We start from the raw sequence: 13,276 nt of genomic DNA on the forward strand, positions 1-13,276 counted from the left end.
TACCTGAGGTTTTGATAACCTGAACTGTGTTTGGTGCTGGGGAGGAAGCAAACTATTGAAGATATACAAAGATGGCAAAGATGAGGGACTAGAGCTTGCCACACGGAAGGGGGGATGGCTGCCTGGATGGTTGGGCAGGTAGTTGTTGACATCTGCACTCACTACGTGAGCAGCAGGGTGGCAACTCTTTTTATCTTTTTAATTTATTTTTCTTTTCTTTTTTTTTTTTTTTTTTTTTGAGATGGAGTATTGCTCTGTCGCCCAGGCTGGAGTGCAGTGGCGCGATCTCAGCTCACTGCAAACTCCACCTCCTGGGTTCACGCCATTCTCCTGCCTCAGCCTCCTGAGTAGCTGGGACTACAGGCGCCTGCCACCACACCCGGCTAATTTTTTTGTATTTTTAGTAGAGATGGGGTTTCACCGTGTTAGCCAGGATGGTCTCCATCTCCTGACCTCGTGATCCGCCCACCTCAGCCTCCCAAAGTGCTGGGATTACAGGCATGAGCCACCATGCCCGGCCTTAATTTATTTTTCTAGTCTGCAGGTAATTCTTTTTAATTCTCTCCACTCTCCCGTGATCTTATGAGGTAGGGACTGTCATTATTTCTCCCACTTTATAATGAACAATCAGTAAAGACACGGAAGATAACCAAATGACATACAAGGTGGGGTCCACCCCATGAGGCTGCAGGCTTGGAGCTTTGCTTTGTCTTAAAAATGAGAACATGAGCTGCCCACCTGTTGAGACAAGAAATAGGAAAGGCTTAAAAAACTGGCTTGTTGTGTACAACTATCCGTGGGGCTGCAGTGAAGGGGCTGGCAGTGCCCAGGTGCAGGCTGAACCCTGGGACAATCACATTCAGCATCCAAGGGCCCCCGTAATAGCTTAATGTTTGAATTGAACCCCTGGGGTTGCCTTAAAGGAGAGAGGTCCTGGAAGTGTATGTTCAAGGGGTCGGGATGGGCAGGGGAGATGGGTCTGAAAGCCAAGCTCTACCCCACCCACCTTGCCCCAAGAGAAATAGAACCTTCATCTTTAATTGCCTAATGAGAAAACTGGGGGCTGGCCAGACGCGGTGGCTCATGTCTGTAATCCCAGTACTTTGGGAGGCCGAGGCGGGCAGATCACTTGAGGTCAGGAGTTCGAGATCAGCCTGGTCAACATGGTGAAACCCCGTCTCTATTAATAATACAAAAATTAGCCAGGTGTGGTGGTGCATGCCTGTAGTCCCAGCTACTTGAGGCACAAGAATCGCTTGAACCTGGGGGGCAGAGGTTGCAGTGAGCCAACCATTGCACTCCAGTCTGGATGACAGAGTGAGACTCCATCTCACAAACAACAACAACAACAAAAAAAGAAAAAAAAAGAGAGAGAGAGAGAAAACTGGAGGCTCTGAGAGGTTAAGGGACTTGCCCAGGGTCTTGCAGCTAGTAAGTGACAGAGCTGGGACTTGAGCTTGGGTTTTCTGACTCCTGGTCTGGTTCATTATCCATGAGGTGCTGAGAACTAAAATAAGCCACAGATGATCTTGGAATCTCCTTCGCCTCCCTCCCTCCCACATGTCTGCATGGCTTTTTGGGAAAATGACAGGGGAATGTACCAGCCAGGAAGAGGACCCTTGTTTTCCTCATGGCCCTTCCTGGCAATGGCACTACTGACACCAACAGTCCTTTTCGTCCCTGATGACCTCTGCTGCCTGATGCCCAAGTGACCACCTCTGCTTTGTCATTTCTAGGATTGGCTTCCAGATCCTCTTCAGCACTGGGGAACTCAGCTTGGCCATGGCGATAGCTCTCACGTCTGGTCTCCTGACAGGTCAGTGTGAGGCCACCTTTCTTCCACCATTGCCAGGACACAGCACCCACGTCCAGAGCGCACCCTGCCATGTGGCTGGATGTATATGTGCCCCATCTTCTTCCCTGAGGATCACATAACTTCAGAATTCGAAAGGTTCTTAGAGGTCACCTGCTGCTAATGTGGACTGTGAGGCCAGGTCAGGGAAGGGACATCCCTGAGGTTATAAGTAGGGTGAGTGGCAACGTTGCAGACTTTTGAACCCAGGGCTGGTGATCACGCTCAGTTTTGCACAGAAGCCCGAGAAAATCCTTACACCCAAAAGCCTACCTTTTATTTCTGAGAACACCCATAATCCTATTTTATTCAACAGATATTTATTCAATATCCACTATGAGCCAGGCACTGGGGACACAGCAGTGAGCAAAACAAATTCCCTGACCTCATGGAATTGACCTTCTAGTGGGGGAAGGTATTAGCAATAAATAGACAAATGAGTGTCTAACGATGTCAGATGGTAAGAAGTGGCTGTGATGACAGAGCAAACTAGAGAAACATAGAGTCAGTGTGGGATGGGGTGTTCTTTTAGGGGGGTGGTCAGGGAAGGCTTATCTGAGTAGTTGGCTTTTAAGCAGAGACCCCAGTGAAGAGGAGGGAGATATGCCATGCATTTAGTTAGGGGAAGAACATTCCATGAAAATAGGATAGCAAGTGCAGAAGCCCTGACACAGGAGCATGCTTTGTGTGTTGAGGGAACAGTAAGGAGACCAGTGTGGTTGGTGTGAATGGAGTGAGAAGGAGCGGCAGGGGTTGAGGGCGGAAGGATAGTGAGGAGCAGGCCCTTATAAAAGATGGGAAGACACTGGAGGTCTTTCAACAAAGGGGTAAAGTATGTTTCTGTTCTTACAATATAATAGAACAGCAAAAAATCTAGGGGCGTTGCTAATTAGCCAGTTTTACTTATATGCCAGGTGAAAATATGTGGCTAGGTGCAGTGGCTCATACCTGTAATCCCAGCACTTTGGGAGACCGAAGTGGGCAGATCATCTGAGGTCAGGATTCAAGACCAGCCTGGCCAGCATGGTGAAACCCCGTCTCTACCAAAAATACAAAAATTAGCCAGGTGTGGTGGCGGGTGCCTGTAATCCCAGCTACTTGGGAGGCTGAGGCAGGAGAATTGCTTGAACCCGGGAGGCAGAGATTGCAGTGAGCCGAGACTCTGTCTAAAAAAAAAAAAAAAAGAGAATACACATTCACGCCAGGCACAGTGGCCCACGCCTATAATCCCAGCACTTTGGGAGGCTGAGGCAGGCAGATCACCTGAGGTCAGGAGTTCGAGACCAGCCTGACCAACATGGCAAAACCCTGTCTCTACCAGAAATACAAAAAACTAGCCAGGCTTGGTGGCATGTGCCTGTAGTCCCAGCTACTCGGGAAGCTGAAGTAGGGGAATGGCTTGACCCCAGGAGGTGGAGGTTATAGTGAGCCGAGGTTGCACCATTGCCCTCCAGCCTAGGTGACAGAGTGAGACTGTCTCAAAAAAAAAAGAAAGAAAATATACATTCCATTCAGAACTGTTCACCTTTATTCTACACGCAAACATCTTTTATTGGTTAGATACCCATATATGTGTCCCTAAGCAGGAGGTGGATGCCAAATAAGAGACAAATGGCGTAAGACACTATGAGTTGTGTGACGTTGGGCATGTCACTTCACTCCCTCTGAGCCTTGGTTAGCTTCTCTGTAAAATGAAAGGATTATAGTGACTAAGGTGGCTTCCTTCCAGCTTTAACAAACTATATGGAGGTACTTTTTGGAGTTACCTGGGTGATTTTTGAGTGTGAGATTGGCTAGAATTGCTTTAATATACCAACGTCTGGCCTTAGCTTTCGGCAGAGTCTGTGTGAAGAAGCAGGGGCGGAGTAGAGTTAATTCCGTAAGTTAACGTTCAGTTCGTGGCAGCTGCAATCCAACCCGGGGAAAGGCTGCCGGATTTAGCAAAAATGCAAGGTGTCTGTTTTTAAATTCGAAATGAATTGGGTATCCTGCATTTTATTTGGCAACCCTATCCTGGGAATCACACTATTCACTGTTACCACTGGTATGTTCGAAGTGGTGCTGACTTGCCCTCTGTCTTGCAAAGTACCTGGGGGTCTTTTCTTATGCTTCACTGGAGTCAAAAAAGAGAATAGAAGAAAAGACAACCATATTGTTCCTTTAAGAGTTAAGACCAGCAAGCTTTCCTCTTTACATGTTGTTTCTGACATGAGCGAACTGGTGATTAAAAACAACTTGGGTGGCTCACGCTTGTAATCCCAGCACTTTGGGAAGCTGAGGTGGGAGAACAGCTTGAGGCCAGGAATTCAAGCCCGGGCAACATAGTGAGACCCCAACTGTACAAAAGATACAAAAATTAGCCAGGCGTGGTGGTACACCTGTAGTCCCAGCTGCTCCGGAGGCTGAGATGGGAGGATCAGTTGAGCTTGGGAGGCAGAAGTTGCAGTGAGCTGAGATCGTGCCACTGCATCCCAGCCTGGACAACAGAGCAAGACCCTGTCTCAAAAAAGGAAACAAAACAACTTGGACAATGGAAGGGGGAAAAAGTTCCTCAAGCAGCCAAAATTGCACCAAATGCACTCCCAGAAGCCAAGCATTTAACTTGTTAATTGAGCCCTCTATGGGCCTGTCTATACTTATTTAAGAAACAATCCTATCAAGCATGGTTATTGGGTTTCTCAGCCCAGGTAGATTAGAAATAGCAGATTAGAGGTGGGCTAGGTTTCTAGAGGTGAAGTACACCAGCAGAAGTTAGAAGTGAAAGCAAAGAGCCTAACAGAGGAAGAGAAATTCTTTTTTTTTTTTGAGACGGAGTTTTGCTCTTGTTGCCCAGGCTGGAGTGCAATGGCGCTATCTCGGCTCACCGCAACCTCTGCCTCCCGGGTTCAAGCGATTCTCCTGCCTCAGTCTCCCGAGTAGCTGGGATTACAGACATGCACCACCATGCCCGGCTAAGTTTGTATTTTTAGTAGTGACAGGGTTTCTCCATGTTGGTCATACTGGTCTTGAACTCCTGACCTCAGGTGATCCGCCCACCTTGGCCTCCCAAAGTGCTGGGATTACAGGCATAAGCCACTGCGCCCGGCCGAGAAATTCTTAAAACTGGACACAAGAACACAAAACGCTTGGGCTGCTGAGAGATTAGACCAATAACCCTCCACGGCTACACATGTCCTTTTTTGAGACAGGGTCTTGCTCTGTTGTCCAGGCTGGGATGCAGTGGCACGATCTCAGCTCACTGCAACTTCTGCCACGTTATATGGCATGTTATAAGTGGGTGTTCCTAGTGGTGGTTCTGAGTTTTTTTTTAAAGTCTAAATATGTTTAATGTTGTCTCAGAAGACAAAATATATTTTAGACAGATACTCTTCAGTGATAAGTCTCAGCTATCTGGAAAATTCGTGCAGGTGCCAGAGATCATTACTGAGTAATCCAAGCTAACTGCGTCATGCTGGTTGTACCCTGCCTGCCAATATCAGCTGAAAGCAGCACCACGAAAGGGAAATACAAATCTCACTAAGCACTCGCCCATTCTTGTTAATGACACTGGAGCTGATCATCCTTAATAATACACAGATAAACCTATCAGGAGCATTTCCTTGCTTCCTGTGAAAGGAAGCACTCATTCCATGTGTCCTGTGAAATTCAGCCAACTTCGGGAAGCTGGAGGAATACATATGGCCAAGCTATCTGGGCAGAGAGTAGACAGGGAATGGAGGCTGGGCACAGTGGCTCACACCTGTAATCGCAGCCCTTTAGAAGGCAAAGGCGGGCAGATTACTTGAGCTAAGGAGTTCAAGATCAGCCTGGGCAACATGGCTAAACCCCGTCTCTGCAAAAAATACAAAAAAATGAGCTGGGTATGGTAGCACACACCTGTGGTCCCAGCTACTTGGGAGGCTGAGGTGGGAGGGTTGCTTGAGCCTGGGAGTTTGAGGCTGCAGTGAGTTGTGATTGTGCCACTGCACTCCAGCCTGAATAACAGAATGAGACCCTGTCCCCAAAATAAAAAATAAAATAAAAGACACTTAAAAAGATGGGGAAAAGGAAGGACAGGCACAAAAGCAAGTTATAAGCTACTTTCCTAACTACACAAGTGGAATCTTAAGCTGAGGTTCCCGGGAGTTGACTGGAGCCAGAGAAGACAGACCTATAGGAGCACCCAATTGGAGTCACCCTCCATAGTAGTCCGTATGTCTTCCATGGATCAGCTTTCGTGGGGCCCTTCTACTCCATCTGGGGAAGGGCGTCAGATCTGTGGCTCTCATGTACTGCTCAGTACACTGCCATTCCCAGTTCTTTAAAAAAAAAAAAAAAAAAATGTCTACAGAATCGGCCGGGTGTGGTGGCTCATGCCTGTAATACTAGCACTTTGGAAGGCCGAGGTGGGTGTATCACCTGAGGTCAGGAGTTTGAGACCAGCCTGGCCAACATGGTGAAACCCCATCTCTACAAAAAAAAAAAAAAAAAAAAAAAAAAAAATTAGCTGGATGTGGTGGCAGGTGCCTGTAATCCCAGCTACTTGGGAGGCTGAGGCAGGAGAATCGCTTGAACCTGGGAGGCAGAGGTTGCAGTGAGCCAAGATCATGCCATTGTACTCCAGCCTGGGCAATAAGAGTGAGACTCCGTCTCAAAATTAAATAAATAAAATAAAATGAAATAATAAAATAAATAAAATAGTCTACAGAATTAAGCTGGTCCAGGAATGACAGGGCTTCCATTTATTTGTCTTTCAATTGTGGGAGAAAAAGGATTTCTGTTGAGATACTGTCACTGTGACACACAATATTTCAATTAATCTTGAGATTAAAAATCCTGTGCTCCAAATGTTTTAACATCAAATTATGCATTTAAACAGGTTTGCTCCTAAATCTTGAAATATGGAAAGCACCTCATGTGGCTAAATATTTTGATGACCAAGCTTTCTGGAAGGTAAGAGTTTTCACCTATTAACGTGATAGATTTTGAGTGCATGAACTTAAAAACATACCTGGGTATATATGTTGACTTGCTGTTCATGAGTAAAACAGAAAGAAACACGGAGTAAGGAGCATTGCAGGAGGAACTGGAGGAGGAACAAATCCATGATATGCATGTGTGGGGGGGAGGGTGGCGGGGAGGTGGTAAAGGTCACCATTTCCCTAATACCTCAAATTCATTCAGAGTCAGGGATGAGACAGCTGCCACTGGCCACACTTCTCCTCCCCCATCTGCAGTCCTCAACGTGGCCAAATAGTTTGACATGCGGGTGACAGAACCCCGCAATGCAAAAGCTAGAAGAAACCTCAAGCCTTGGAGTCCAACCCCTTTTTTGACAGATGCTAAGAGTGGAGACATGACTTATCAACATCTTGCAGCTGGCCGGGCACGGTGGCTCATGCCTGTAATCCCAGCACTTTGGGAGGCTGAGGTGGGGCGATCACCTGAGGCCAGGAGCTCAAGACCAGCCTGGCCAACATGTCAAAACCCCATCTCTACTAAAAATACAAAAATTAGCTGGGCATGGTGGCACATGCCGGTAATCCCAGTTACTCACAGGGCTGAGGCAGGAGAATCGCTTGAATTCAGGAGGCGGAGGTTGCAGTGCACTGAGATCGTGCCACTGCACTCCAGCCTGGGCGACAAGAGCTGACACTCTGTCTCAAAAAAAAAAAAAAAAAAAATCTTACAGTGTGTGAGTATCCAGGCTGAGTCCTGAACACAGCTCTTGATAAATGATAACAAGCAGGCACAAAAAAATTTGTAGTACAGGAGTCGGAGGTCACTTAGCAAAGGGACATAGAGCTCAAACAACTCAGCAGCTGCTGAGGGTCCCATGTTACATTGTAGCGTTTGTTGTTGTGACTGGGCTAGAAAGAAGGTAAAGAAGGTTGGGGCTCACTCCCTGCCTCCCCTCCCACTCTCCTCCCTTTGACCTACACTCATAGTTCACGCAGCACTCTGATGTGTCCCCTCAGGCCATCCTCTAGTCAATGCTGTGGGTAGGCTGGACCAACAGGGACCAGTATTGTCACAGCAAGTCCAGGCCAACAGTGGTCAGGCTGCTGCCCGGTGTTGTACTTTTGTGAGTGGCAGAGCCAAGACCAGAACCCAGGCCTTCTGAGTCCCAGGCCAATACTTGCCCCACCCAGCATCCAAGATGTTGCTCATTAAAGAGACAGAGAAGCAGCCTTATTATGGGCCTGGACGCCTGTGCATGGGGGCCAAGCAGAGAGAACCTGGGGAGAGACCCTGCCCCTTCTTTTCCTTCTCCTTCCTCTCCTTTCTCTTCTTCTTCCTCTTCAAATAGCTTTTTGAGGTGTAACTGGCATACAATCAATTGTACGTTTAGGCTGGGCATGGTGGCTCACGCCTGTAATCCCAGCACTTTGGGAGGCCGAGGCGGGTGGATCACTTGAGGTCAGGAGTTTGAGACCAACCTGGGCAACACGGTGAAACCCCGTCTCCACTAAAACTACAAAAATTAGCCGGTCGTGGTGGCAGGTGCCCGTAATCCCGGCTACTTGGGAGGCTGAGGCAGGAGAATCACTTGAACCTGGGAAGCGAAGTTTGCAGTGAGCTGAGATCATGCCACTGCACTCCAGCCTGGGTGACAGAGCGAGACTTTGTCTCAAAAACAAAACAATTGTACATATTTAAAGTGTTGTAACCAAGTGAGTTATAGAGAAACACCACACTTTGAGACTAATTCAGGAGTCCTTTATTAGCCGACGACCGAGAGACGGCTAGTGCTCAAAATTCTCTCGGCCCCAAAGAAGGGGCTAGATTTTCTTTTATACTTTGGTTTAGAAAGGGGAGGGGGAATTGAGCTGAAGCAATCTTACGGAAGTAAAACAGGCAAAAAAGTTAAAAAGACAAATGGTTACAGGAAAACAAACAGTTCCAGGTGCAGGAGCTTTAAATCCATCACAAGGTGATAGGTGCGGGGGCTCTGGGTGCTATTTGTCGGACACAAACGCAGGCGCTTTAGAGTACTATCACCCGGACAAATTCCTGGGAACTGCGGACATAGCTTGCCGCAGTACCTTATCAGTTAATTGCACTCTTTGATATGCTGGGAGTCAGCTTGCACAAGTTAAGTCCTTGAGGAAGGGGGTGGGTAAGGAGCCCTTAGCGTCTTGCAAATGAAGGAGCCAAATGGAATCCCTCCGGCTTTCTCAGCTAAGAGAGAGTCAGTCAAGTTAATACAGGTTAGGGTATCACAAAAGTATATAATTTGATACATTTTAACGTATTTATACACTGAAGAGACCATCACCACCATCAGAACAAGGAGCATACCCATCACTTCCACACACTTCCTCCTGCTCCTTTGAAATTCCTCCCGCCCTACCCACCTGGTCCCACCCAAAGGCAACCACTGAGCTACTTTGTGTCACTAAGGTTTGCATTTTCTGTAATTTTTTTGTTTGAGACAGGGTCTCACTCTGTCACCCAGACTGTAATGCAGTGGCACCATCATGGCTCACTGTAGCCTCAACCTCCCCAGGCTCAGGTGATCCTCCCCTCTCAGCCTCCTGAGTAGCTAGGACCACAGGTGTATGCCACCATGCCAGGCTAATTTTTGTATTTTTTTGTAGACATGGGGTTTCACCGTATTACCTAGGCTGGTCTCGAACTCCTGGGTTCAAGCAATCCTCCTGCCTTGGCGTCTCAAAGTGCTGGGATTATAGGTGTGAGCCACTGTGCCCAGCCCTCTGTAACGTTACACAAAGGGAATCATGCAGCACGTACTCCCCTTGGTCCGGCTTCTTTTGCTCAGCATGATTATTCTGAGAATCGTTCTTGTTGTTGCGTGTAACTGATTTCATCGGCTTCTCTCTGCAGCCGTCAGCTCCTGGCTTCTCCCAACAGCCGATCTCTCTTTGTCCCCTGCAAGTGTTCTTGCCTGTTTAGCAGAAATCAGGGTACTCTATTGAAAGGACTCGGAAACTTGGTTTAATCTATTCATTCATTCCTCAAGTATTTATTGAATAACTATTCTATACCAAGTACTATGCTAATCAACCAAGGATACCACAAACAGGACAAATCTCCAGCTCAGTCACTTGAGTTGCAATAAATACTTGCTGGATAGGTCAGGTGCAGTGGCTCACACGTGTAATCCCAGCACTTTGGGGATTACTGAGACGGGAGGATCTCTTGAGCCCAGGAGGCCAAGGCTGCAGAGAACCATGATCATGCCACTGCACTCCAGCCTGGGTGACAGAGTGGGACCCTGTCTCTGAAAAAAAATATTTGCTGGATAAATTAAGGAAATCTGAGGAACCCCATCTAACACTAGCCATTGCAGCAACAGGTAAACTAGAACAAGTGTGAATTTGGAATGAGGAAACCCGATGTTAGCCATCATTCTGTAATGCCATGTATTACGTAATGTATTATGTATTAATGTATATATTATGTAGGCAAGTTCCTCGACCTCTCTCACTGGTAAAATAAGAGTAGTAATCTTTGTTCTACTTCACTGGGTTATTTTAAAGATCAAGTGAGCTAATAATGTCTGTAACAACATTCTGTAAAATGCAGACCACCACATGAATGTGAAAGTTTACTATAGGGATTTAGCCAACCACAAGGGAATGTGTGAGCCTAACAGCTGTGATATTGCAAGCCTACAGTTTCTGATTTTGCGCTAGGTGCTTTTCCACATTACCTGATTTTATCCTCACAACAATCCTGCATAAAAGTAAGTATCTCGCCCAGGTGCGGTGGCTCGTGCCTATAATCCCAGCACTTTGGGAGCCTGAGGTGGGCAAATCACTTGAGGTCAGGAGTTTGAAACCAGCCTGGTCAACGTGGTGAACCCTGTCTCTACTAAAAATACAAAAGAAAATTAGACAGGCATGGTGGTGGATGCGTGTAATCCCAGTTACTTGGGAAGCTGAGGCAGGAGAATTGCTTGAGCCCGGGAGGTGGAGATTGCAGTGAGATGAGATTGCGCCACTGCACCCCAACCTGGGTGACAGAGCAAGGCTATGTCTCAAAAAAGAAAAAAAAAAGTAAGTATCTCAGTCTTGAAGATGATGAAATGGAGGCCCAGAGAGATTAAGTAACTTGCCCAAAATGACAGAACTAATGCATAGAAAAGAAGAAATTTGATGTCTTTTGGCTCCAAAGACACCCCACATATGTGTTGGGTACAGTTACTAGAGAAAAGTTATTCCACCCCCACCCCACCCCCAGAAATCTTCTGACTTGTTTTCTCACAGTTGAGTAGGACCATGTATTCGGCAGTGTACCATTCTCAGCTTGCAGTTGAAAGCCAAATATCCATTAAAGAGGCAAGGATGCAAACTTGCAAACCTGATAAATCCAGGGGTGATTTTTTTTTTTTTTTTTTTTTTTTGCAAACCATCCAACAAGACATTTTAAATACTCTTATTGAATCTCATAGAACTGACTGCCAGGATTGGAAAGACATTAAAGCCAGCTCAGCCACTGCCTCGCTGGTTGGCCAGACCACGCCTGGCACTTCTGGAAGGGAGCACTCACCACTCCCCAAGGGCACCCATCTCATCCTCTGATGGTTTATTAAAATGCACTCATCATTTGCTAATTCATTCCACTACATGTATTACCTAATTTGTGACATGGTGTGAAGTACCAGAGAGATAATTCTAAACAAAATATAGGTCTCAAGGAGCCAGATATGCTAATCTCCTATCCTCCTGCAGTTTACAGTGGTCCTTAACAGATACTTATTTACAAAAATTCAGTTTGTTTCTTATTTTATTACTTTTTTTTTTTTTTGAGACAGAGTCTTGCTCTGTAGCTCAGGCTAGAGTGTAATGGAATGATCTCGGCTCACTGCAACCTCTGCCTCCTGGGTTCAAGCGATTCTCCTGCCTCGGCCTCCCGAGTAGCTGGGACTACAGGCACCTGCCACCACGGCTAATTTCTGGAGTTTTAGTAGAGATAGGGTTTCACCACATTGGCCAGGCTGGTCTTGAACTCCTGACCTCAGGTGATCTGCCCATCTCAGTCTCCCAAAATGCTGGGATTACAGGCGTGAGCCACCATGCCTGGCCAAAACTTCAGTTTATAACACAATCTTTCATGCGTCTTCTGCTTTCATTAAAAGAATAAACAGTTCCCTTCTTTATTTCAGTTTAATAAACCATGGATTTTATTTCATGCTTTGCAAAACACAAGGGCTCACTGACATGCACTTCCTAAAACTAATTCTGGCTGGTCGCCTGTAATTCTAGCACTTTGGGAGGCTGAGGCCAACAGATCACTTCAAGTTAGGAGTTCAAGACCAGCCTGGCCAATATGGTGAAACCACGTCTCTACCAAAAATATAAAAAATTAGCCAGGTGTGGTGGTGCGTGGCTATAATCCCAGCTACTCAGGAGGCCGAGGCAGAAAAATCTCTTGAACTCGGGAGGCGGAGGTTACAGTGAGCTGAGATCGCGCCACTGCACTCCAGCCTGGGCGACAGAGTGAGACTCTCTCTCAAAAAATAAATAAATAAAAAGAAATACATACAAATAACGTAAAATAAGAAACAAGCAATCCTGACAGTAGCTGCTGGAATGAGAGGAGGGAGAGGTCATAGGGAGGTTGGGGAGAATGGAGCATGGAGTTGTGTTGGATTTGGCTAAGCAGCAGGAAGTGCAAGGCATTCCAAGCAAGCGGAGGGGGGCGGGTGGGGAGCATGTGCAAGAACAGAAGCAGCATGAGCAGCCTGGCTCGGCAGTGTGTGAAAAGGCTGAAAGGTGGCTAGAGCCACTTCCATTTCATCCTTGAGGCAAATGGGAAACTCCCAAAGGTTTGAGTGGGGAAGCAATGCTTACAATGAAAGTTTGAGAGGGAAGTAGAGTGATCGAATTAAGCATGTAGGCCGAATTCTGAAATAACTGCAATGTGCTGAAGATCATCCATTGGCTTCTGAATGAGTATTTGCAGTTTATTTTTAAAAATGATTTTATTGCCAAGAAATACAAACACTACTGTTTCGGTACAAAAACAACAAAATGTGTTGAGTCCCTCTTGCTGTTTTACGCAAAGTTTTAAAAACCTACTCTTGTCACAGTGGTATCACCCCTACTTCTGATTTCAAATAAATGTTCTAGAGACACAGTAAGGGCCCAACAAATGCTTGTTCAACAACCCAAGGAGAGCCAGCTTTCGAAGGAGGAAAACAGGCCGGGCGCAGTGGCTCACACCTGTAATCCCAACACTTTGGGAGGCTGAGGTGGGCAGATCACTTGAGGTCAGGAGTTCAAGAACAGCTTGGCCAACATGGTGAAAACCTGTCTCTACTAAAAATACAAACATTAGCCAGGCATGGTGGTGCACACCAGTAGTCCCAGCTATTCAGGAGGCTGAGGCAGGAAAATGGCTTGAACTGGGGAGGTAGTGGTTGCAGTGAGCCAAGATCGTGCCACTGCACTCCAGCCTGGGGGACAGAGGGAGGCT

At 46.7% G+C, this 13,276-nt stretch overlaps 1 protein-coding gene across 12 annotated transcripts in view; it reads left to right on the plus strand.

Annotated features, from left to right (window-relative positions):
• The window catches only part of RHCE (Rh blood group CcEe antigens), a 68,591-nt gene that overhangs the window by 51,982 nt on the left and 3,333 nt on the right, over positions 1-13,276 (plus strand). For 11 of the 12 annotated variants that reach the window (XR_008653805.2, XM_063631561.1, XM_055261112.2 and 8 more), the window contains 2 exons: positions 1,737-1,816; positions 6,711-6,784. Coding sequence is in view for 11 of the 12 variants with exons in the window: in XM_063631561.1 (XP_063487631.1) it covers positions 1,737-1,816; positions 6,711-6,784 (154 nt within the window). In the remaining variant the exon portion in view is untranslated. The remainder of the gene's footprint in view (positions 1-1,736; positions 1,817-6,710; positions 6,785-13,276) is intronic. The other variant, XM_055261113.2, reaches the window with a different exon arrangement.

Source organism: Symphalangus syndactylus, chromosome 22 (assembly GCF_028878055.3).
Source record: "Symphalangus syndactylus isolate Jambi chromosome 22, NHGRI_mSymSyn1-v2.1_pri, whole genome shotgun sequence".
In the NCBI taxonomy this organism is placed as follows: Eukaryota; Metazoa; Chordata; class Mammalia; order Primates; family Hylobatidae; genus Symphalangus; species Symphalangus syndactylus.